Here is a 23,988-nt window from a genome sequence, read left to right on the forward strand (position 1 = left end):
CTTACTTATTACTTAAAGTAATTTTGCAATTCAGTTTAGTCCATTCCCATATTTGAGCTTGAGAGAGGAAGCTACAGATAGTGTATCTGACTCACCCCTTCCATGAAATGTCCAGAAATCCTGATGAATAGTTAATATTACCCACGTTAGTCAACAGAGTATGCAAATGCAATGATGACACATTGGCGTTAAAGTATTACCGTCAAAAAGCTGAATAAGATTTTAATGATTCATTGTTATGTAATGCATGATTCAGATGTAGAATCACCTGAAATCAAGTTTAGTTGTAGCAACCTACTTAAGGTATCAAATATAGGCTACTAGTAGTTACTAAATTAATTTGACACGTAATGCCCATTACAGTATAGGCCATATAAACCTTAAATCGTCATCTAAACTGGAATTATATAAGACCTGCCTTTTGTTATGGTGCCTGTATTGTGACTGGAGTAGTTTACTCAAGATAACTACCAGTAATCAACTTTAGCCTAGGATTTACATTAACATATAAGACCATAATCATAATGATAAACCTGATAATAAGTTGACAGCTGATAGATAGGCCTATTTCAATAAATCAAGCACTTTAGACTAGTAGCGAAACTAATTTTAGGTCCCAATTTTCCCACCCACAAAGTGACTTTCCCATGATTTGTGATTAGCGTAGATCCATTTTACTGCCTATATAAATCCTTAGAACTCAGACAAAACCACTCATTTATTCAGATGATTCAATCACCGATTCATTAATTGAAAAGATTTCGACTAGAATGTCCACATACTTTTGGCCATATAGTAACCTATATTTTAGAGCTGAGCATACCGCAAGAAAAAAAGTACACACTCACACGCACGCGCATTTATTCATAAGCAACAATAAGAGCTGCGCTCTTTTGGTACAGAGCAGACCCGACACATAAAAGGCAGCTATAGTAGGCGAGGATATTCTATAAACGGGCATTTAATTGTGGTCTTTATTTTGCAATGTACAGTCTAAAGTGAATTAAAATGAATAAACCAACAATTTGAATCACACAGAAGAACACACTATTTATTGTGCATTTAATCTAAAAGAAGACAAGAGGCGGGGCGCTGCCTGGTGTCCACTTCCTTGTTTTGACAATGAACGTAATGACGCTATGCGTACGGCGCCGTGCGCGATGACGCAGTGCGTAAGGCGATGGAGAGCTGCAGCCGCATTGTTGTGGGGGGAAGAGAGGCGAGCTAGCCTGCTAGCATAGTGTCCATACGGCCAGCCCAATAACGACCGAAAACAGGCGCATTAGCATGGTCGAGCAGCTATTATCTTAAGCATGTAACTCCGGCTTTTAAATGCTTGTATTTGGATCCGGCAGACCGTTACGGATACCTCATATTACCATCGGAATACAACGGAGAAGCGGCTGGTGGACGGTAGCGCGGCTCGTGCACGGATTAAACCTACTGCTGCTCAGTAGGCCACACCGCTGCTGCTTTTAGCTCGGCCGTACTGCCTTTAAAGCTTCCTTTAACGTCGACGGCGAAGGTAAGAACAAACCGCAAGGCCCCTTTGGGTTTATTTATATATTTGCAGCCTGAAATATACGTGTGTATTCATATTTTACAGCGCCTGTTTTGTTTTGTTTGACGCCATGTTTGCAGTAATGTCGGTGGTTCTCTCCAAACAGCATTAGCTCACTAGCACAACCACCAGCAGGCCGCCGGATACCGTGTGCGTCCTTGCTGTTCAGTTTGAGTGTGTTTTCTTTCCAGTCCAGTGTGTTTGGCCTTGTTCTGCCCTGCCCCCTTCAAACTAACAAAAGCCTGGATGCAAATCGACGCTGTTATCTGTTGTTACACGCCAATGCCTTAATTAAACGGGTTAATGTATCAGATTGCGGTGCTTAAAAGTCAGGTATGGATTTTAATAAAATAGTAAATTAATACTCAAATTGGCAGTTACGTTAAATGCTGCAGTATCAGTAATATCGTTTTTACGTGTATTATTTACAATGTCAGATGGCGAAATGCACATATTGACAACACAAACGCAAGCGTTTTCTGTTTCTATGCCAACGGTTTCAAACTTGGGTTTAAGTTGCCATGGATACCGGATAGGATATATACTTAGCATTACTGTAGTGTAAGACTTACACTACTACAGTAATGCTGCCTTCACGTGCTATCGGAAATGCCCTACTTCCCACGTCTGAAGTCCTGATTTTGGGCTCGTCGTTCAATGCTGCGTTCACCATGTCACAAGTCAAGATGACAACACGTGACGTTCTATTCGGAAATGTTCACGTCCTCGGACTGTTTCTACGGCAACACTATCAACACATACATAATTTGTAACGGTCAGGTTGTACATCATCAGTCACGTGGTACACTACAGGTAACATTTAGGCGCTCTCGGAAAATTCCCATCTTACAAACTGTAATTACGAGGACGTGGACGCTTTTTACAAGTTGAAATCTCGTCATTACAACATGGCGTGAACGCACCTCATGTGATTTGTTGTCGGAAAGAATGCATATCATGGATGACACCAGGTTTACTCTTGCTTATTTTGTATAAAATGTAGCATCGCATTCGTTGACAACAATATAAACATTCGCTGCGCTATCTAGATAGTCATCTCGGTTTCCCAGTATTAAATATTATTTGAGTGGGTTCTCATGTCCAATTTCCCACTAGCAAACTCGTATTTATGATAATACCAATAGCACGTGAAGTCAGCATTAAGGCCTGTTCACGCCAAGCATGTGACTAACGTTAACTGTAAAGTTTTAATATTCATTAGGAGAATAGAGAAATCGACAACACGTCTATAACATAGACTGTACAAAAAGATGAACAACGCACCTTTAACTCTCTTCCGTTGTAGAAAAGCGAAGCCAGTCAAGCCACCAATGTCCCAATGGCGCTGACATCTTGTACTGATTCGTGACCTGAGTCTGCTCAGTAGTGAGCGTGAAGTGGAGCCGCAATATCAAGGCCCACCCACACTCCTGCAGAATCGGTTAGTACAGTTTACTGCAGAACAACTCATTATGTCGTTGTGAAATAAACAGTTATGGAAATGTAGAAATTAAAGTTATAGCTCTGAACTCCTCCCGAAAATCCCCCCAAAAGTCTGTTGGTGCCTCAGTGATTACTTCGCTCAGAGAAGCTGTCAATCTCAGCTGTCAATCATGATGTCACACTCCCGTTGTTATAGCATCAAATAACTAACTAAAAATAATTTTAAAAAAGTAACATTCGTACTTGCATCAGCCGGACAAAACTATCTAAAATGATAGAAACCATCTTTGGAAAAAAATCATTTGAAGTGTAATTTGATTTAGTTTCTCTCTTACCACTTGGGGGCGATCGAAACGTTTTGGGTTAACTTTTCAGGACTTGTGTGGCACACTTGTGCTGCCTGCGTCTCAATTCGCCTACTTGTACTACGCCCTAAAAGTATGTATTAATTTTGTAAAAAAAACCTACGCAAGATAATTTTTTATTATACGCGGTCTGCTGCTTTTAAATGCTCAAGCTCCTTAAAGTCGGTGGATACTGTTATTATTCATCAGCTGAAAAAATTGTTCTGAAAGTGATGGCAATGATACCATCCCTCTTTATTATCATTATAGTTGTAATGTGGACTTTAAGTTAATTTAGTGCCCTTGGTGTGAACAGGCCTTAACAATAACTACTCAGAGGAGCAAGTATTCAGAGGAGGAGGAGAAAGTATTGTCGCAATTACTTTCAGAACAATATTTTTCCAGCTGATTGTCAATTTTTCTGGATGCTAAAATAGTTATTGTTATCTTTCTAGTTATTGGTCTTTGTGTGAACAGGCATTTACTGTGTAGTTGCAGTGTTGGATTGGTTTTATAGCATGCATGTTTGTAATTCAATCTAGAATTGGAGATTTATGGGCAACTTTTTTTTATTCAAAATGAAATATAATCTGTGGGGGATACAAATTGTTGCTTGAAACAGTTAAAAGTTGATGTGTGCTTTTCTTGTACTTCAGTTCCTCTGAGGCATTAAAAATGAGGAAGAAGGTTCGACATAATCGTGTCGCCACCCCGCAGAGGCCTTCCTCTCCCATCAAACCCTCACGCAACCGCGAGACCTTGACCTATGCAGAGGCTCAGCGCATGGTCGAGCTCGAGATCGACGGCCGCGTTCATCGGCTCAGCATTTACGACAAACTGGATGTCATCGACAGTGATGACCCTTTAGCTCAGGAGATCAGCGAATGCACCAGCAACAAGGAGAACACAGAGAAGCCACAACAGGTCCTTGTGCGCTCTGTGCGGCTCAAAAACAACCAGCAGAAAAAGGGCGTCGCTTTGACGACTGTGCAGGGTTCGCCAGCTCAGGGCAGGCTCCCGGAGCCAAAGATCCGGATGGTTGAGTACAACCTCCCAGCTGTGCCGCGAAGGCCGTCTGCATACTTCACCTACGTGGAAAAGACGCTAGACGAGCTCGACGAAGAGGTGGAATACGACATGGACGAGGAAGACTACGCCTGGCTTGAGCTGATCAACGAGAAGAGGAAGAGCGACGGCTACAGCCAGGTCTCTCAGAACCTCTTTGAGTTCCTCATGGACCGTTTCGAGAAGGAGTCTTTCTTCGAGAGCCAGGGCCAAGGAGATCCGCAGCCACTTATCGACGAGGACGCCGTTTGCTGCATTTGCATGGACGGTGAGTGCCAGAACAGTAACGCAATTCTATTCTGTGACATGTGCAATCTCGCTGTGCATCAGGAGTGTTACGGTGTCCCCCATATCCCAGAGGGCCGCTGGCTTTGCCGCCACTGCTTAAATTCTCCTTCCCAGCTCGCAGAGTGCATATTCTGTCCGAATAAAGGTGGCGCGCTTAAGAGAACAGACGACGATCGATGGGGGCACGTGGTCTGTGCCATCTGGGTCCCGGAAGTCGGTTTCACCAATACGGTTTTCATCGAACCAATTGATGGCGTGGCAAACATTCCTCCAGCTCGCTGGAAACTCACCTGTTACCTGTGTAAGAAGAAAGGAGTGGGTGCCTGCGTTCAGTGCAGCAAAGCAAACTGTTACACGGCTTTCCACGTGAGCTGCGCTCAGAAAGCCGGTCTCTACATGAAGATGGAGCCCATCAAAGAGGTCACTGAATCAGGAGCCACTACGTTCTCTGTGAAGAAAACGGTGTACTGCTGCTCTCATACCCCAGACGGTTGCGTGAGGAGACCTCTTACTATATACGAGGACTCCAAACCCAAGAACGGTTTATGTCAGAAGGCCGCTCACAGGGAGAGAGCAAAAGGATGCCAGAAGAAGAAGAACAAAAAGCCAGAATCTGAGGCAGTTGCAGTGGTTCCGACGGTTTCTGGGCCTAGCATTACGCCTAAAAGGTAGGTGTGCATTTGAAAATGTTTTTATGGAAAGATTGGCTGAATCTTTTGTTTTGAATGGTTATGAATAGGGCTGATTTTTTTTCTGATTTTGTTAGGGAGTGCAAAAATAATTTAAATAACTGGAAAAAACATTGTTTTGCTCCTGAAGACAATTTGATATAAAATAAAAATGTGTGATTTTTATTGTGATTATTAAATAAGATCTTAAACAAAATAAGAAATGTTACCTGTAAAATAAAAAATATATAAATTTTATAGTAAAACTGCAAAAATATGATTTACATCTTAATTTCATAATTTTCAAATTCTAGACCATTGAGCTTTTAAATGGATGTATGCGCTGTTCCTTTCAGAGTGAAACTTGGCACTTTGCATGTGTGTGGATGAGCAGTGCCATTCTGGAGCTGGTAGCGTGTATATATACATTTAATTTAATCGCAGTCTGTATGATTTCTCTATTGCGAAATTGATTTTATGTCAATGTATCGTGCAGCCCTAGTTTTGATTCTCTGTGATTCCCTTGTGTTTGACTTGTGGATCTCCTTCCTTATAGTTTCAACACAATCCTCAATCAAGTTTCTGTCCAGAAGAAGAAAGTGTTTGTGGAACGGGTTCTCAGTTACTGGATGCTCAAGAGGCAGTCGAGGAATGGCGTCCCGCTAATAAGGCGCCTGCAGACTGCCATACAGCCGCAAAAAGAACCAGAACAGGTGAGACTCTCCCGGACAGGAGTGATTGACAGCCCAGGTCATATGCATTTGAATTATAAAAGAGGATTTGTTTTTGAATGACAGGCACCAAAAGTCGAGGACCGTCAAGCTCTGACGGAGCAGTTAAAGGACTGGCACCGTTTACGGCATGACTTGGAGCGCGCTCGCTTACTGCTGGAGCTCATCCGCAAGAGAGAGAAGCTAAAGAGAGAGGAGGTACAATTATAATTCTCAGGTCTTGTGATGCCAGATGGAAGAGAAAGAAATATTTATTTAAAATTTATAATATCAAAGTACTGGTACTTTTGAGATTCCTGATGTTCTTGACAAAGTTAATGTAATTTTCGCCATGTTTTGGTCTGTTTTCTACAGATGAAGTTGCAGCAATCGGTTTTGGAGATGCAACTCACTCCATTACCTGTCCTGCTGCGAGCAGTGCTGGATCAGCTGCAGGAGAGAGACCAGGCTAAAATCTTTTCCCAGCCTGTCAATGTCAAAGAGGTAAGGCTGTCTCATTCCTGTGGGCTATGAGTCATGTTGACCTTATCAAACTCTAAATTGTTCTTGTATGAAGATTCCTGGTGTGAGAAAATTGCATAAAAGACTAGTTTAATTTTGCTTTATAGTTTTTAGAAATTAAATGTATAGTGCATATTGTTTTATGAAAAACAAAATGTCATGTAGGGTTTGACTTTTCTTCCTTGCACCATAAAAACTCATAACAATATTTCAGGCTTTGAAGCAATATCTTAAAATATTTCTTGTCATAATATTTTGGGCTCTTTTGCATCAAAGAATAAAAACCCTTATGATAGTTTTGATTTCATTTTTCTTAATTTGTGCAATATTAGTTTCGACGGTTTCACTATCATTCTAAAATTTTGGAAATTATTTCTATCTCTCCAGATTCTTTGAGTGTACATAAAGCTAGTAGGTTTGTTCTATGTTTGATTTCCCTCTTGTGTACAGGTTCCTGATTATCTAGACCACATCAAACACCCCATGGACTTCTCTACAATGAGACAACGCATTGACGACCATGGATATAAGAGCCTGGATGAGTTCGAGGATGACTTCAACCTCATTATAAACAACTGCATGAAGTACAACGCCAAGGACACCTTTTTCTACCGCGCTGCTGTGCGTTTGCGAGATCACGGTGGAGCGATCCTCAGGAAGACACGGCGGGACACAGATCGGATAGGTTTTGACTTCGCCAGTGGAATGCACCTCGCTGAGCCTCCTAAGATAGAGACACCTCCATTATTTACCTGGGATGATGGTAATTCCCTACCTGTTACATTTCTATATTAGACTACTTAAAATTGCAAGTTACAGAGTTTGGTTTATTGGTGAAATATTATAGATTTTATTCTGTTTTTGTACCAGTTGACCGACTGTTAAATCCAGGCAATCGCGCACACATGTCTAAGGAGGAACAGTTGAAAAAGCTGTTGGAAATGCTGGATTTAACCAGTGCCATGAAGTCATGTCCTTCCAGGAGCAAACGGCTCAAGTTGCTCAAAAAGACCATCAGTGATGTGCGAATGGAAATGGGTCACAAAAAGGAGCCCCCTTCATTGGAGCAGAATAATCCCAAGGAAGAGGAAAAAGCGCCTCTTTCTGTACCACAAGCTACTGAGGAAGAAGGTGCACTCCTATTGAATCACATCATCTTTTTTTTTTTTTATGTAGTAAAACCACTTCACATAATTTGACCAATATATACTTTATACATTTATATATAAACATTATATATAAATATTTTTTTATAACACATTATTGTTATTTTTTTAACACTATATATTTATGCATTTAAAATCCAGCCTAGTCAGCATTCGATAATATATGAAAGAAAACCGAGTTTACATCCATCCAAAACTACATCCTTCCATTTGGTCTATGCATTAAAATCCATCTGGAGAATTTGAAAGTGGATTTAAATATTTTGGAACAGACTCATTTTTGCTGAATTCTGCCATGGGATCTCAAAAAGTTCCAAATCTATCTGGATTTAGCAAGAAACCAAACATCAAAAACATAAGAGACATAAGACCAATGTTCACACAACATACCCCAATATACACAGATGAATCTAGATCTGGAAATCAATTGGAAGCAGCTTTTGCAACAAATGAACAGCGTCAGGGTATACCCATCCCTAACCAAAGTTCAGTTTTCACTGCAGAGGCAAATGCTCTATTAGTGGCATTGAAGTTCATTGAGATTACTTCACAACAGGATTTTTTAAATAATAACTGATTCAAAATCATGTCAGTGCTTAAACAAGTTACATGAAATAAATCTTGTTGTTGGGACAAAACATATATTCTCTTTTAATAAACGCTGGAATCAAGCCATTTACACACAATGTCGGATAGGACCCTCGAGACTTGCACAAATTTTGACTATTAGAAGATTATTCACCTGTAGTATATACTGTAAAACTACTTCTAACCCTTTGAGGAATGTTTATTCTGATGATACTTTTGAAAAGGTTTTAACCAAGTAAACCCAAGTTTAGTCTTAAGGTTTTTAGAAAAAAATTAATCTTAAACGCCTTTAGTTTTATTTTTGAATAACTAAACCTGGCTCTCGCCTTGAATATAGTCGTAGAAGCTGGCATGGCATTAAAAAAGGCTTTTAATTTGCACGTTATATATGTGACCCTGGATCACAAAACCAGTCACAAGTAGCACTGGTATATTTGTGGCAATAGCCAACAATACATTGTATTGGCCAAAATGATCTATTTTTCTTTCATGCCAAAAATCATTAGGATATTAAGTAAAGATCATGTTCCATGAAGATATATTTCTCTGTTTGAATAAAGAAGTTACTTTGAAGGCATATGATTTTAATTATCTTCCTTAATAGCTGGTTAAAAGCCATTTTAGCCTCGTTTAAGAACTGGTACTCTTCAAAATGGGTTTGTACTAAATATTTGATCTATCATTACAGGTGACAAGTCATTACCTCCAAAACTTGAGCCTTCAGACTCTGTGCCACTCCTGAAAAACTCAGACAGCCCCTGTGAACCTCCGACACTGAAACCCATGGAGCCCAACCTTGAAAAGTGCCCGAAAAAGGTCAAATTTGACAGGGAGACGTTCTCTACCTCACTTCTTAACGGTCTCTCCCCTGACATTCTGCCCTCTGAAAATAACGTTATGGTCGCTACCTCCACTCTAACTGAACCAGCGAATATGGTCAACCGGCGAACGGCTGTGCTGTTCCGAAAGTCAAAGAGTCCACAGAAGCCGTCGAACACAAGTGAATCCTCAATTGACTGCCCTCAGCTGGGCACTAAGACGTTCCTGTCGGTGGTCATCCCTCGGCTCGAAACCCTTCTCCAGCGCAGGAAACGGACGCGCAGTGCGAGTGGAGACAGTCAGGATGACAACGAGGATGAGTGTCCGATCAAACGCTTGGATACTGGTAAACAGCTTACACTTTTAATCTCGAGAAACATGGTACCATTGCCTGGGTGTATTTTAGACAATGTTTTGTATCTGCAGGCTTGTCTAATGGGTTTTCGGAGCCAAAGAAAGGGCTTCCTGTGAATCGAACGCCAGAGCCTCGCCGCCGCTGTGCTTCGGAGTCCAGCATCTCTTCCAGCGGAAGCGGGAGCATACAGGAAAACACAAGGTGGGAACTAGTGTTGTCAAAAATATCGATATTTCGATAAATATCGATACTGAAATATCTGAACGGTACCAATACTAATTTCCCGAAGTATCGATACTAGCCGAGCGGTCACTTTCACTTCTCTCAAAAGGCGCGTTGACAAACACCACACGTGACGCACTCGTCTCATTCGCTCTGGTTAAATAGCAAAAGTGAAGTGAATGGAAAGATGGCGAGGACGGCGCCCCCGCGACCGGCTTTGGTTGATTGATAAAGAACACCGCGAGCGGGCATGTCGGAGAATAGCGCGGACACGCTTAAAAAACACACCGCGAGCGGGCATGTCGGAGTCGGAGAATAGCGCGGACACGAGCTACACACCGCGAGCGGGCATGTAGGAGAATAGCGCGGACACGAGCTACACACCGCGAGCGGGCATGTCGGAGAATAGCGCGGACACGAGCTACACACCGCGAGCGGGCATGTAGGAGAATAGCGCGGACACGAGCTACACACCGCGAGCGGGCATGTAGGAGAATAGCGCGGACACGAGCTACACACCGCGAGCGGGCATGTCGGAGAATAGCGCGGACACGAGCTACACACCGCGAGCGGGCATGTAGGAGAATAGCGCGGACACGAGCTACACACCGCGAGCGGGCATGTAGGAGAATAGCGCGGACACGAGCTACACACCGCGAGCGGGCATGTCGGAGAATAGCGCGGACACGCGAGCGGGCTGCGGGCACCCAACAGATTGTTTGACTATTAATAATTCCTCACATCACTCATTTTTTACAATTATTGTATAGGTGAAAACAGACTTAAGGAACAGGCTCCAGGGGTAGGCTACTATTTAGCTGCATATGCTCAGCATCAGGGGTGTTTGTTGTTTGGACAGACCTGCCCCCACTGCTAAAAAAAATCCTCAAGGAAACACTGTAACTCTTCTCATTTGAACTTTTCTGAAACATTAACCAAGATGGCCTAGTATTGTTGTTGATAAGAGTCTGTGTTGTCTCGTTTTAATTCTTAAAGTTAACATAATCTGACTGAGGAATCTTAGACAAGTAAATATTGTAACTGTGGTCAAATGTAAATTAACTGGTGCCTATTTAACTTTATTCAAAAATTATTATTTAATTCTGCAAGTTTCCTTCATTAGCGATTATCATCAATTTGATTACACAGATATTAATTAAACTAAACAGCTAGACAATGGCATGTCTGAATTCAATAATGACATGCCTTTAACTGAAAATTGAATGTTTAATCTTATTATTATACATTACTGACTCTCTATCCTCCAATTTAATACTGTTAAGTGCTTTTTTGTTACAGTATATTTTAATTTTTGATAACAGTAGGTAATAAAAATACATCATGTTAGCTCTGGTCCAATTAAAAAATATAAACAAATAGAACTCAGGACATTTTTGTTCATGTAAAATATACCTCATTGTCATGTTCTAGACTTGTTATATTTAGCTTTAAATTAAAAAAATACCCCCTTAATATTGTGGCAGTTTTTTCTCCGTGGTATCGAAAATGGTATCGAATATCGATATTTTTCAAGGTATCGTATCGAAGTTAGAAATTCTAGTATCGTGACAACACTAGTGGGAACGAGTACATAAAATACAATTTCTAAATGCGCACTATACAATGTCTTAATAAATAAGAAAGGCCATATTATGCCTTTTTACAAAGTATTGATTTTGTTTTTGGGTTCGGTTTCCAACAGTTTTCAACGGTTTTCAAAACATTATTTTTCACATTTTACATTAGTGCAGCACCTCTCTTCTCAGTCTTTCAGTAATGTTCTGGTCTCTATGAAGCCCCCCTTTTTCGTAAAGTGCAATGGGCTCTTATTGGTCGGCAGGAGCAGTGTGTTGTGATTGGTCAACCTCTTTAAGCAGGCCTCGGCCCTTTTTTTCTTTTCTTTTCATAATCCTTGGGTGGGAATTATTTAAATAAGAATTTTTGTGACGTGTTCATTCCCAGAAGAAAACTCAAGACTGTTGACTCAGGAAGTTCAGAAACAGTGCACACTGATATAGAGAACAACTCCCTTTGGAGTGACACTGTGATTTGTAACTTTGCAGACCTTTTTCATGCTCAAACAGCAACATTACACACTAAAAATGTAAAAAGCATAATAGATCCTCTTTGAACGCCTTTTTTTCCCATCTCTTTTAGCAATGTCAGTCACACAAAGAGCGGGAAAGGGAAGCTGGCGATGACGAGGCGAAATACGACGGATGATAAAAAAGAGCTGGTCAATTGCGTGGAACCAGGGAACATTTCCAAAGCCAACAAGCTGGCAGCAGGTGAGCATCCAGTTTTTGCAGGCGTGAACGGGTATGTGGGATTGTACACCAGCCCCATTCTTCAGTTCTGAGAAATGGGTCAGACCCAGTTCTGGCAGCTGTTGGTGTCCCGTCAGCTCTGTGGAAGCTCGCTGTTCTTCCTCTTGCTTGCTTTTGCCACTGACCTGCTTTTCATGGCTTTGTCTAACACAAAAAAGACCTCTGCCTACTGCCGTAGTGTCTGCATGTTGAAACCCTCATGTTTTAATAATCATCACGGCTTATCCTGTCCCTCTGGGTATTTGCTGCTTACGTTTGCTCTTTAACATGGTGCTTGATGGGACGGCTCATCTGAAAACAAAAATCCTGTCATCATTTACTCACCCTCATGTCTTTCCAAATCATTCTCTTCTCTCTAAAACACGTGAAATGTTGATTATTTGCTTCTTTCTTTTTCATACAGTGAAACTGTATAGTGATCACAAGCTCACGATATTATGATGATTATATTAGCATTCACACCAACACAATAACTTTTTCACACAATTTTAATTAATTTTAAGCACACTCTGCAGTTTTGTCGTTTGCCGCTTTAAATTTTCAAGCTCTTTAAAGTCATGTGGTTTCTAAATTCTGATTGGCTGTCAGTGTTTTTATCATTCATAAGCTGGACAAAATTGTTCTGAAAGTGATTCCAATGATATCGTTCCTCTGTGTAGTTATCGTTATAGCTGTGGTGTGAAGTTCACTATTCTCTTAGAATTAGAACTAGGGCTGTCATGAATTTAGATTTTCTCTAAACGATTACAGTGGCAAAGAATCATGAATTGATAATATCAGTATCACAATATATGTATTCTATATATTTCTAATTTTGAAAAGTAAGGTCAGATTCATCTTTAACTTGTTTATTTTGTGTTACCAGAGAGTTACTCGCACTGTTCGCAAGAGATCATCGTATGTGTAGCATTAACACAATATCAGTATTTAATTTAATATATATCACAGTTAACGTAAATACCGGTATATCGTGACATCCCTGATTAATATGTTTATTAAAACCTAGTAGTTATCATACTTGGTGTGAACCAGCCTTAACACTGAAATTTATTCGCTATTCATTTAAAATAGTAGCTCTGAAACACTGTTTGCATTTCTGCATATTCAGATTTGGCCAATTATCTTGTTTTGTCACATAATTATATATATATATATATATATATATATATATATATATATATATATAGTCAAATCCCATTTGCTTTGTATATATATATATATATATATATATATACAAAGCAAATGGGATTTGACTGCAATGGCAGAGGGGAAGATTTTTAGTAAAGAAGTAAATGGAGACTTAAAAGTCGGCATGTTCTTTATGCAAATCTGTTATATGATTAAGAGGTCATGGGGACTGCTTTAATCCTGTTTTTGTAGCTTGAAAGTCCCTGTTCTGGGCTGCACGATTAATCGCAATAAAACCGCACGCGATTTGGCAAAGGCTGCGATATTTTATGCGCAGCTTTTCAGTGCAGTGCGGCTGACCGGTAGTAAATACTGCTCCATTTGAACGCCACAGGGCGCTCTCACGCAGACACGCCAAATATGCCCCGCCGCAGAAGTAGAATAACGCGCATCATTCCAGGAAATCCCTATCGCTGTAGCTGAATAAACAGAAGATTGAAATGCTTTGATCGATTAAACATGACTTATAAATACACGACTGCCTTATTCTGTGTAAGAAGCCACATCATATCACAAATTATGCTCATCTGTCGTTATGAAGTGAGTTTGGAGTAAATGCATGTTATTAAATGTTGTCTTTTGTTGGACAAGAGATTCATAAATGCTTCTCATGTTTGGAAAGATGTTTGACGCGTGTTGCTTTTTCAAATGCATGTTATAAGTGACTCAACTCACAGTGCTTTCAGATGGAGCAGCGTTTACAGAGCCGTATATCAATGACGAGTTGAGCGTAAAAGATAATCGCAGCCTTTGCGATTTCAAAATCACGATAAGCCATCTCAATTTAAGTGCGATTACATGTAAATTGCGATTAATCGTGCAGCCCTTGCATAGAAAAAAGTGTTTTGTGTTCAAGGAAAGTATGTGGGGGCTTTTTGAGCTACTTAGGGTGTGTAAAGGATGACGGAATTTGAATTTTTTGATGAACCAACCCTTTAAAGATAATTTCACCCCAAACAGTATTTCTTGACTGCTTACCATCGATATGCTGATGAAATCTTTTGGCCTGCCACGTGCTTTCTCAGAAATGGAAGGCTTACTTCTGCATTCTGACCCGCAAGCATGTCAGAGTCTGAGTGGGCTCATTAGTCTTGTGACATGTTTGACCTTTCCAGACCACACCAAAACCATTTTTAGCACATTTTTTTTTAAATTTCTGTTTTGAATTAAAAATATACAAATCAATTTGTTTTTGGAAGTGGCATTAGAAGCATAATTGTGTCTGGTTATTGGCTCGGCATGCTTCCGTTAAAGAAATGATCCGCTGCTGATTGGCTAAATACTGCCGTGGCTCTTGAGGTGTTCTGCGCCATTTTTTACGGTGAACCCCACATAACTTTCCATTATTCCTACTTTCATAGAGATTGACAGCAGCAATATTTGGATGCCTGCTAACACTACACCACTAAATCTGGAGCCCCTTAAACTAGTTTGGGCCAAGCTTAGTGGATATCCTTCCTATCCTGCCTTGGTGAGTGTGCATGTGTGCATGCCGTCAGAGACTGGTTCTCCTTCTCTTCCTCTTCATTATTTCATGCATCTGCCTCCTCAGTGGCCAACAGTCAACCATAACATTATTGCCAGGTGATACAACCAGGATATGCATGTGCGTACTTTTTTTTTTTTTTTTTTTTTTTTGGTGTATGTGAGTGAGCGTGTGTGTGCGTTCCTGTGTTTGGTGGCAACCATTTCCATTTCCAACAGTTTATACATTAGCGGTCACAGGCACACTCCAGTTACCAGGTTACCAGGACTTTCGAGATGCACGTTCAAAGATTACTGTTTTTGATGGCCTCTCTGCCCACCTGTAGATCATAGATCCTCAGATGCCTCGGGTGGGTTGCCATCTCAACGACGAGTACATTCCCACCCCTCCACGGGACGTGCTCAGGGTCGGAGAGCTGATGCAGTACAGGTCCAAGGAGAAACTCTTCCTCGTCCGCTTCTTCGACAGCAGACGCAACTGGTGAGAAGTCTTTCTTTGAGAGAAGCGTTCAAATATAGCGAAATGTGTTAACAATTTGTCTAACACCAGAGGTTTTTAAGCTTTCCTGGTGGGATGGGATTTTATTAAATGTATTTTTAGGGCAGTCAAACTTAACATGGTAACAATTTTTAACACATATACTGAATTTAATATGTCGGGTTTCATTTAAGTAAGATTAAAAGTATTTTGTTCTATTGACACAATTAACAGGCATTCTAAGCTGCAGTCCGCATTTTTTCCTCTTTGTCGCCATCTCTGTTCGAAATCTGCAATTGCAGTCATTCGCGGAATTATCAACTTTACGTGAGTTGTAGTTTGACACCGCACAGCGCGGATGAACACATTGAGGAGAGTGTGCAGCTGTCAATCACCGCGCCGGTGTCGATACTGCCATTCAGAATCACAGATTATTCTTTTTGGAAGTATGACTAACATAATAATTTTCACCGGAAAATGTTATCTGAACAAGTAACATCCACTTTTGTTCTGGTTCTGACATTGCAGTAAATCGCGCTGATTAAATTTAAAAATCGCTTATCATGCAAAACCGTGCAAATTATACTTTGTTCTCAACTTGTTAATGTTAACAACGTCAGTATTGCGTGACTTCATGTAATGTCCTTCCGATATGTATCCTTGTTTTCGCATGGGTCCGGTTGCAGTCTCTTTTTTTTATGTAAGTTAGCCACTCCGAAGCCAAACAAAGTCTTTTGCATTTTACAGCGGGTGAATCTGTTGTCACTGGTGATTGTCGTTTGAACCTTTCTGGATCCGCCATCAAATTGATACGTTTAATTATATCAAGTTATGTGAGAAAAGGCTATAAATCTCCACCTCCAACATCCTCACACGCAATATAGCCTACTAGCCGAGACCCCTTCTTTATGTGTACAGATGTGACGTAATGACGCAAAGACATGCTCGAATCTCCCGTGGAAATCCACCAGTACCACTGGAATTAAAAACATTATTACAAGCTTACCGTTTGGAATCGAGCTACGGCAAGCAGATAGTTTTGAACACTGGCTGGTTGTGTATTTTCTCAAATATGTATTTTGGATCATTTTTAACCCCAAAAAAAGCTACGGACTGCAGCTTTAATTAATTTGTATACATGTATGTATATATATATATAAATATATATATATATATATATATATATATATATACATATACACATATATATATATATATATATATATATATATATATATATATATATATATATATATATATATATATATATATACATATACACACACATACACTGAACAAAATTATAAATGCAACACTTGTTTTTGCTCCCATTTTTCATGAGCTGAACTCAAAGATCTAAGACTTTTTCAATGTACACAAGGCCTATTTCTCTCAAATATTGTTCACAAATCTGTCTAAATCTGTGTTAGTGAGCACTTCTCCTTTGCTGAGAAAATCCTTCCCCACCTCACAGGTGTGGCATGTCAAGATGCTGATTAGACAGCATGATTATTGCACAGGTGTACCTTAGGCTTGCTACAATAAATGGCCACTCTAAAATGTGCAGTTTTACAAAAAAAAAAAAAAAAATGTTGTTGATTGTGGCCTGTGGAATGTTGGTCCACTCCTCTTCAATGGCTGTGCGAAGTTGCTGGATAATGGCAGGACCTGGAACACGCTGTCATATACGCCAATCCAGAGCATCCCAAACACATTCATTCATGCTGACTGCAGGAATGTCCACCAGAGCTGTTGCCCGTGAATTGAATGTTAATTTCTCTACCATAAGCCGTCTCCAAAGGCGTTTCAGAGAATTTGGCGGTACATCCAACCGGCCTCACAACCGCAGACCACGTGTAACCACACCAGACCAGGACCTCCACATCCAGCATCTTCACCTCCATGATCGTCTGAGACCAGCCACCCGGACAGCTGCTGCAACAATCGGTTTGCATCACCAAAGAATTTCTGCACAAACTATCGGAAACCGTCTCAGGGAAGCTCAGCTGCATGCTCGTCGTCCTCATCGGGTCTCGACCTGACTACAGTTCGTCGTCGTAACCGACTTGAGTGGGCAAATCCTCACATTCGAAGGCGTCTGGCACTTTGGAGAGGTGTTCTCTTCACGGATGAATCCCTGTTTTCACTGTACAGGGCAGATGGCAGACCGCGTGTATGGCTCATGTGGGTGGGCGGTTTGCTGATGTCAACGTTGTGGATCGAGTGGCCCATGGTGGCGGTGGGGTTATGTTTGGGCAGGCGTTTGTTATGGACAACAAACATAGGTGCATTTTATTAATGGCATTTTGAATGCACAGAGATACCGTGACGAGATCCTGAGGCCCATTGTTGTGGCATTCATCCACAACCATCACCTCATGTTGCAGCATGATAATGCACGGCCCCATGTTGCAAGGATCTGTACACAATTCTTGGACGCTGAAAACATCCCAGTTCTTGCATGGCCAGCATACTCACCTGACATGTCACCCATTGAGCAAGTTTTGGATGCTCTGGATCGGTGTATACGACAGCGTGTTCCAGGTCCTGCCAATATCCAGCAACTTCGCACAGCCATTGAAGAGGAGTGGACCAACATTCCACAGGCCACAATCCACAACCTTTTATTTTTTTCCCCCCAATACAGTAAAACTGCACATTTTAGAGTGGCCTTTTATTGTGGCCAGCCTAAGGCACACCTGTGGAATAATCATACTGTCTAATCAGCATCTTGACATGCCACACCTGTGAGGTGGATGGATTATCTCGGCAAAGGAGAAGTGCTCACTAACACAGATTTAGACAGATTTGGGAGAAATAGGCCTTTTTTGTACATAGAAAAAGTCTTAGATCTTTAAGTTCAGCTCATGAAAAATGGGGGCAAAAAGAAAAATGTTGCGTTTATAATTTTGTTCAGTGTTTATATATATATACTAGGGCTGTCAAAATAACGCGTTAATTTCGATTAATTAATCTGAGAAGAAATAACGCGTTAAAAAAAATAACGCAGATTAATCCATTGATTAGTTTTGACCTTTGCGGAGCCGTTCTAGCCGTAGCCACCATTCGTGTAAAAAGAAGGAGGGAGACAAGAACGCGCTGCTTGGATCATTGTTTGGAACATTTACTTATAACAAACAGAGTTCGTCAACTCTAAAGTACCACATCAATGCAAAGCATCCAGGAGTGTGTGCTTGAGTCGGTGAGTGTGTCTGAGAGAAAGCGCGCTTGTGTGTGTGTGTGTTGTAACTTTTCACGCGCTCTCACGTCACACAACCATTTTCTCACGCACAGAAAAATCGCGCACCAAAGAGAGGACACGGAAACAGACAAGACAGAGCACGTTACTTATGATATTTAAAAAATCTCAGCTCTCAGATTCTGTCAATTTTATTACGAAAATCAAACAATAAAATACCGTTTTGGCGCTTGTAAATGTGACATGAGTCATGACAGATCCCATAGCGGCACGTGAACCGATCATCTCTAGCTAATAGTAAATAAACACGAATGACCAATGTTGAAAGATACAGTAGGGCCAGGGCTGGACTGGGACAAAAAATCGGCCCGGGCATTTTGGCCCAGACTGGCCCACTACATATGATCATAAACACAACCGAACTTTGCACGCCCTTGAATATGTATACCAACTCCTATTAAAACCACTAACGCCATGTAATAAGTGAATAGGAGTGAGTAAGAGTTAACAGATGAAATAACTACTAAGTTAAACTATACTCCACAGTAATCCTTAAACAAGCTATAAGCTGCATTGGGTTCGCAATATCAATTTTTCCCATAGGATTTTGTGAAATCTGTGGTGAGTACACCTCTGTCCTTCTAGGGGGGTTCGGGGGCATGCTCCCCCGTAATAAAATTGTGCTTTTTAATGTTAAATTCGTCAATCTAGTGCACTTTGAGAGTTCAAAATTAAGAGCTCCAACCCATATTCAGTGTGCAAATTGAACAAAGAAAAACTCAAAACTCTTTTAGTTGTGATATAGTTTCTGTCTACATTACACTACTACATAATACTAGTTATAATATTAATCCCATGGCAGTAATAGCCATATGTTGTAAAACAAATGCACTGAAAAATAAAAGCAACTTTCATAGTTTCGTACTAATTTCTATACTTGAAAGAGATAAGCACATGATCTTTTATTTTGAGGGAAACGGCATCGTTCTTTTATTTTGGCAAAAAACATGGTTTACAAACTTGTCTCATTACAGTCTATGATTACAATTCTAATAAAATGCGTAATCGTCAAATATGCAGATGTGTAAATAATCCGTAACTGGGTAGTGGGTTTCTACATAGCCCAAGTGTTCTGAAAGTAGCCTAGTTCTGCTTACCACAGTTCTCTACACTCACTCATCTCTCTCCTTATCCTCCTCACTATCCTCATCAGCCACTTGAAGGGACTTTGAAGTGAATTTTTTTTCTCACGCTTTTTCTCTGCACATTCTTTGCGTTTGTTCTCTGACTATTTTGACAGATACACACTGACACTGCTCGCTCACTCAGAGCTCAAAGGGGGAGGTGTTTAAAGATGTGATTGGACCAGCCCAGTGTCAATCAAGAAAATAACCAATGGGCCGCTGATCTACGCGTTTCATGTGCCGGTCTGTGAGAAAGAAAAAAAACCTACGCTGTGTCCAATCCATTACACCGGCACAAAGATCCCAGCGCTGCCAATTAAGCAAAACTAAACTCAATGGGCCACCGATGTGCGAGTTTTATAGGCCGTTCAGACAATTTTTTTAATATATTTAAAGTATGAGATGTATCGGCCCACAAAGCACGTCGGCCCACCGGGAAAATGCCCGGTATGCCCGATGGCCAGTCCAGCCCTGAGTAGGGCAGCCTAAAACTTACCGAAATGTATATTCCTCGATCAATCAGTGTTTTTCAACCGCGAAAAGAGGTCAATAAAACAGCTGGAGAACAATTATGTCACATAACATTTAGCCTAAGTTACCTCAGGAAAGCCATTTCATGACCATATAGCATGTTATAGTTGGCTATAAAAAAAGAGCTATAGAGTATTTTTCTAAATTTATGTAGCCTACTGCTATATTACATATGTATTATATTTTTACTTATATCAAAGTTGTTATTTGTAATAAACACGCATTATATTTAATTTGAGCTATTTTTAACCTTAAATACTACCAGCTGATATGGCTCTCTGTATTTTTGCAGCATTGGGTGAGATTTTTTTTTTCTTGAGAAAAATAAATGCCTATCTTGTGTACCTATTTATCCAAATGAGTCAATATTGCATCAAATCACAAGAATTAAATTAAATTGAAATCGTGAAATTTGTGTCAAGCAATAATAATAAAAACGTAGCTTACCAGAAATTGTACCATGTAAACATTGTAAGATTGTGTATGTGATTAATTTAGATTAATTAATTACAGAGTATGTAATTAATTAGATTAAAAATTTTAATCGATTGACAGCCCTAATATATACATATATATATTAAATAATTATACATTTAAAAATAAAGTGATTTATTTTATTTCATTTTAAAGGTACAATCTGTAATTTTTTCGCCGCCAGAGGTCGCATTTTCAAAACAATAACAAAGACAAAGCTTGATGACGTTATGAAGGAGAGTGGAATGATGGGAGATGTCGTTTTCACCATCCAGAGATGTATGGAATTCACGAATCATATAAATGATATATCAGCTAATAAATCAGTTTTTTTATTACCTGTAAGTTTGAACACACTATTTTATGCCATCGTAATGAATTGGCTGCAAGGAACATGAAATGTAATGCTATATTAGCCTGTCACTAATATGTGACTATTTGTCAAAGGATTTGGTGGGTTAATGCTGCGCAGTTTTACATGTTTAAAACAATCGTACTAAAAGTACATTTAAACAAACCCACAGTATTTGCAAGTAATGGCTAAATATTTTTGTGCAACACATAGCCTACTGTATTTAATTTCACTGCCATAGACTTGGTCACCAGACTTGATAAAAAGCATTACTGAATATCAAACAAAGTGCAAAATAACTGTATGTGTACAATAAGTAATATCGGCATACCTGTCTACTAAAACACCAATACGAGAGCAGAGTCTCTGTCGACAGATCAAGTCCCAAGTTTGTCGCGAAGCTCTCTCCATCTGGAAAACGCCACGCCGATATTGATCCTTGTTTTTTTTGTTTTTTTTTTCAGTTTGTCCCAAAGCTTGCTTGCCTCAGTTGATCTACATTTACCTTTTTTTGGATTTTCTATACACGCCGATCAATAATCGTAAACCATGATGACTGAACAACACAACAGCGGCGTGCGAGATATTGTATCATAGAAATATATACATAGATACCTCATTAGCGGCTTACCTATTGCGGTCCATTGAAACGGTCGCTAATGAGTCATCTATGTATTATGTCTATGGTTTCTACAAACGGAAACCTAGGACAGCGCGGATATTACACCATTAATATGCGACAATGACAAGGGACGAGCCATTATTTAAAACTGGAATTTCTGTGGATTTACAAAATAACTTTTGGGGTAATGTAAGTGCTTTTTGAATATTTTATTACAAAAATCTTACATATTGTACCTTTAAAAGGGTCTTAATACATGAAAATATACAAGGACCTTTGTGTTAGTAAGGGGGTTTATCACAAGGAATCATCATATTTAGGAGTATGCGTCATTGAAACGTTTTAAAACGCCTTTCTTATCCAACCGTCTGTTTCTGTAGTATTGTGTTGGGTATCCATTTCAGTGTGGACAGAGAATGTACTGGTTGGGACACAGTGTTACGTTTAAAAGTTCTGCTTCTGCCGTCTTTTTAAAATAACTCTGTAATCTTTAATCTCCAACAGGCAATGGCTTCCTAAATCCAAGATGGTACCATTCGGAATCGACGAGACCTTAGACAAAAGCAAAATGTTGGAGGGCAGAACGTCAGGCATCCGTAAAGCTGTGCAAAGCGCCTTCAACCGTGCCATGAACCACTTGAGCCTTGTCCAGGACTTAGGCGCTGGAGATTAACCCCCGTTCAGGGGGGGGATATTGGAGGGTCTCATCAAGCCCCACGTTTACCCGACGCTACGCTCCTGTATCCGACTGGCCGTGTTTACCGAGCCCCTCCCTCCCAATTCTGTTAGGAGCTGGCGAGTTTCTCAACCTATGAATGTGAGAGCGCCTTCACTCTCCTGTAATGTGCTGCAAGACTGCTGTGAACTCTCACACTGCCATCTACTTTCCTTTACACTTCCATCACCATCCACGATACACCTCGTGTTTAACTCTGGCTGTAAATAACGTCATCCTAAATTATCCAACACTAATTTATTGTTTTGTTTTTTTGGTTTGTACCGCACATGACCTCCTGGAAGATTTCTACTCCAAGGTAATTTCTCAACCGCGCTGAGGTGCGAACCCATCTGGTGCTACATCACGTGCAAAGCCTTGATTTTTCCATACTAGGGACTTTTGGAAGGGGCTGACGCACTTACTGTATCAAACATTTGTTGTTTTTCTTTTTTTTAACGGTTAAGTTATTGTAATGTCAATGCAAGCTTCTCCTCCTTGGCATTAACATGTTATCTACTTTTTTATATAAAAATATTCTTATGGGACACAACTAAGTGATGTTTGTAAATATTTATATAAAGCTAAGAAATTATATACATGTAATACTTTAGAGTGGTTAAAAAAAAAAAAATTCGGAGAAGAGGAAACAACAGTAGCGATGAAAGCCAGAAGTGCATCACTCATGCAAAACCAAAAATTTTGCTGCCCAGTTTTTTTTTTCCTTCTTTTTTTGGAATGTTTATTCCCTTTTTTTCATATTAGTTTGTGTGAATGTTTCAGGCAGGTAGTATGAAAAAAAAAATCCCCCAATTGGTTGCTTTTTATTTTACTGTGCTCTCGGGAACTGTATTGTAGGTCTGAATAAAGATGTGCCTGTACAAAGGTGTTGTATTAGGACAAAGAAAAGTATGCAAAACTTTATATTTGGAGTAGGCATATTTTGGTGGAAGCTGTGTTTGCCTATTTTTGCTTTGTGTGTGGGTGTTTTAATCATAACCATCTGTTGTGACTGTTTAACTGTGTCTCTCTCCAGTATGGATTCTGGGTAGCATTCTGGGTTAAAACACTTTTTTTTTTTTATGAATGTCTTGTATTGACCGGTACTCTTGTTTCTTTTCTCTGGGAGGATCACATTATAGCCAATGATAGTGAGTGCTGGCGAGATCCAGTATTTTTTAAGTACACTGAAAATAAACACAAAAAAATTACAATTTGTGCTGCATTTGTCTTTTTTTATGGTTAATTTCTTAACATTACTGAAGGTAACATCAACTGTAATGTTCTGTTTGATATCGTCTACTTTGTTGACTTTGTTTGGGGCCCAAATGTATTAATAATAGTTCATTTTGAAATGAAACCATTATTTTCTTCAAATCTTTTAATAATTTAAGAACTTTAAAAATGTTATTGTTTGCTCTTTGTTATTGTATTAATTTGTTTTATATTGTTCAGTTTCATTAGAGAATTTTAGTACCTTGTTTTTTGGTCCTTTACAAACACACACACACTATATATATATATATATATATATATATATATATATATATATATATATATATATATATATATATATATATATATATATATATATATATATAATTACAATATATATATATATATATATATATATGCTGCGTTATGTTGAACTATTTTAAATTACTTAAATACTTTTTTTTTTC

General features: G+C 39.6%; 1 protein-coding gene across 2 annotated transcripts; it reads left to right on the forward strand.

The window, feature by feature from the left end:
• The first annotated feature begins 1,177 nt into the window (after nt 1-1,177).
• Nucleotides 1,178-23,520, forward strand: brd1b (bromodomain containing 1b). 2 transcript variants are annotated; one of them, XM_056271000.1, is made up of 13 exons: nt 1,178-1,525; nt 4,005-5,369; nt 5,926-6,082; nt 6,167-6,298; nt 6,455-6,583; nt 7,052-7,364; nt 7,472-7,732; nt 9,044-9,520; nt 9,601-9,730; nt 11,909-12,039; nt 14,628-14,737; nt 15,078-15,232; nt 22,096-23,520. In XM_056271000.1, exons 2-13 carry the CDS (start codon nt 4,024-4,026, stop codon nt 22,262-22,264), a joined length of 3,510 nt encoding a protein of 1,169 aa, XP_056126975.1. In that variant the 5' UTR covers nt 1,178-1,525; nt 4,005-4,023; the 3' UTR covers nt 22,265-23,520. The 2 variants fall into 2 exon arrangements, with proteins under 2 accessions (XP_056126975.1, XP_056126976.1); XM_056271001.1 differs by lacking the exon at nt 14,628-14,737 and having other exon boundaries at nt 22,096-22,242.
• Nucleotides 23,521-23,988: the final 468 nt, after the last annotated feature.

This window comes from Rhinichthys klamathensis, unplaced genomic scaffold, assembly GCF_029890125.1.
Source record: "Rhinichthys klamathensis goyatoka isolate OS25496 unplaced genomic scaffold, OSU_Roscu_1.1 h1tg000310l_1, whole genome shotgun sequence".
Taxonomy (NCBI): domain Eukaryota; kingdom Metazoa; phylum Chordata; class Actinopteri; order Cypriniformes; family Leuciscidae; genus Rhinichthys; species Rhinichthys klamathensis.

Bases quoted from the DNA above. Each gene is read 5' to 3' on its own strand.
- brd1b (XM_056271000.1), top strand. From the start codon at position 4,024: ATGAGGAAGAAGGTTCGACATAATCGTGTCGCCACCCCGCAGAGGCCT. The intron at 5,370-5,925 runs GTAGGTGTGCAT...CCTTCCTTATAG, and splicing joins CCTAGCATTACGCCTAAAAG to TTTCAACACAATCCTCAATC. The intron at 14,738-15,077 runs GTGAGTGTGCAT...GCCCACCTGTAG, and splicing joins ATCCTTCCTATCCTGCCTTG to ATCATAGATCCTCAGATGCC.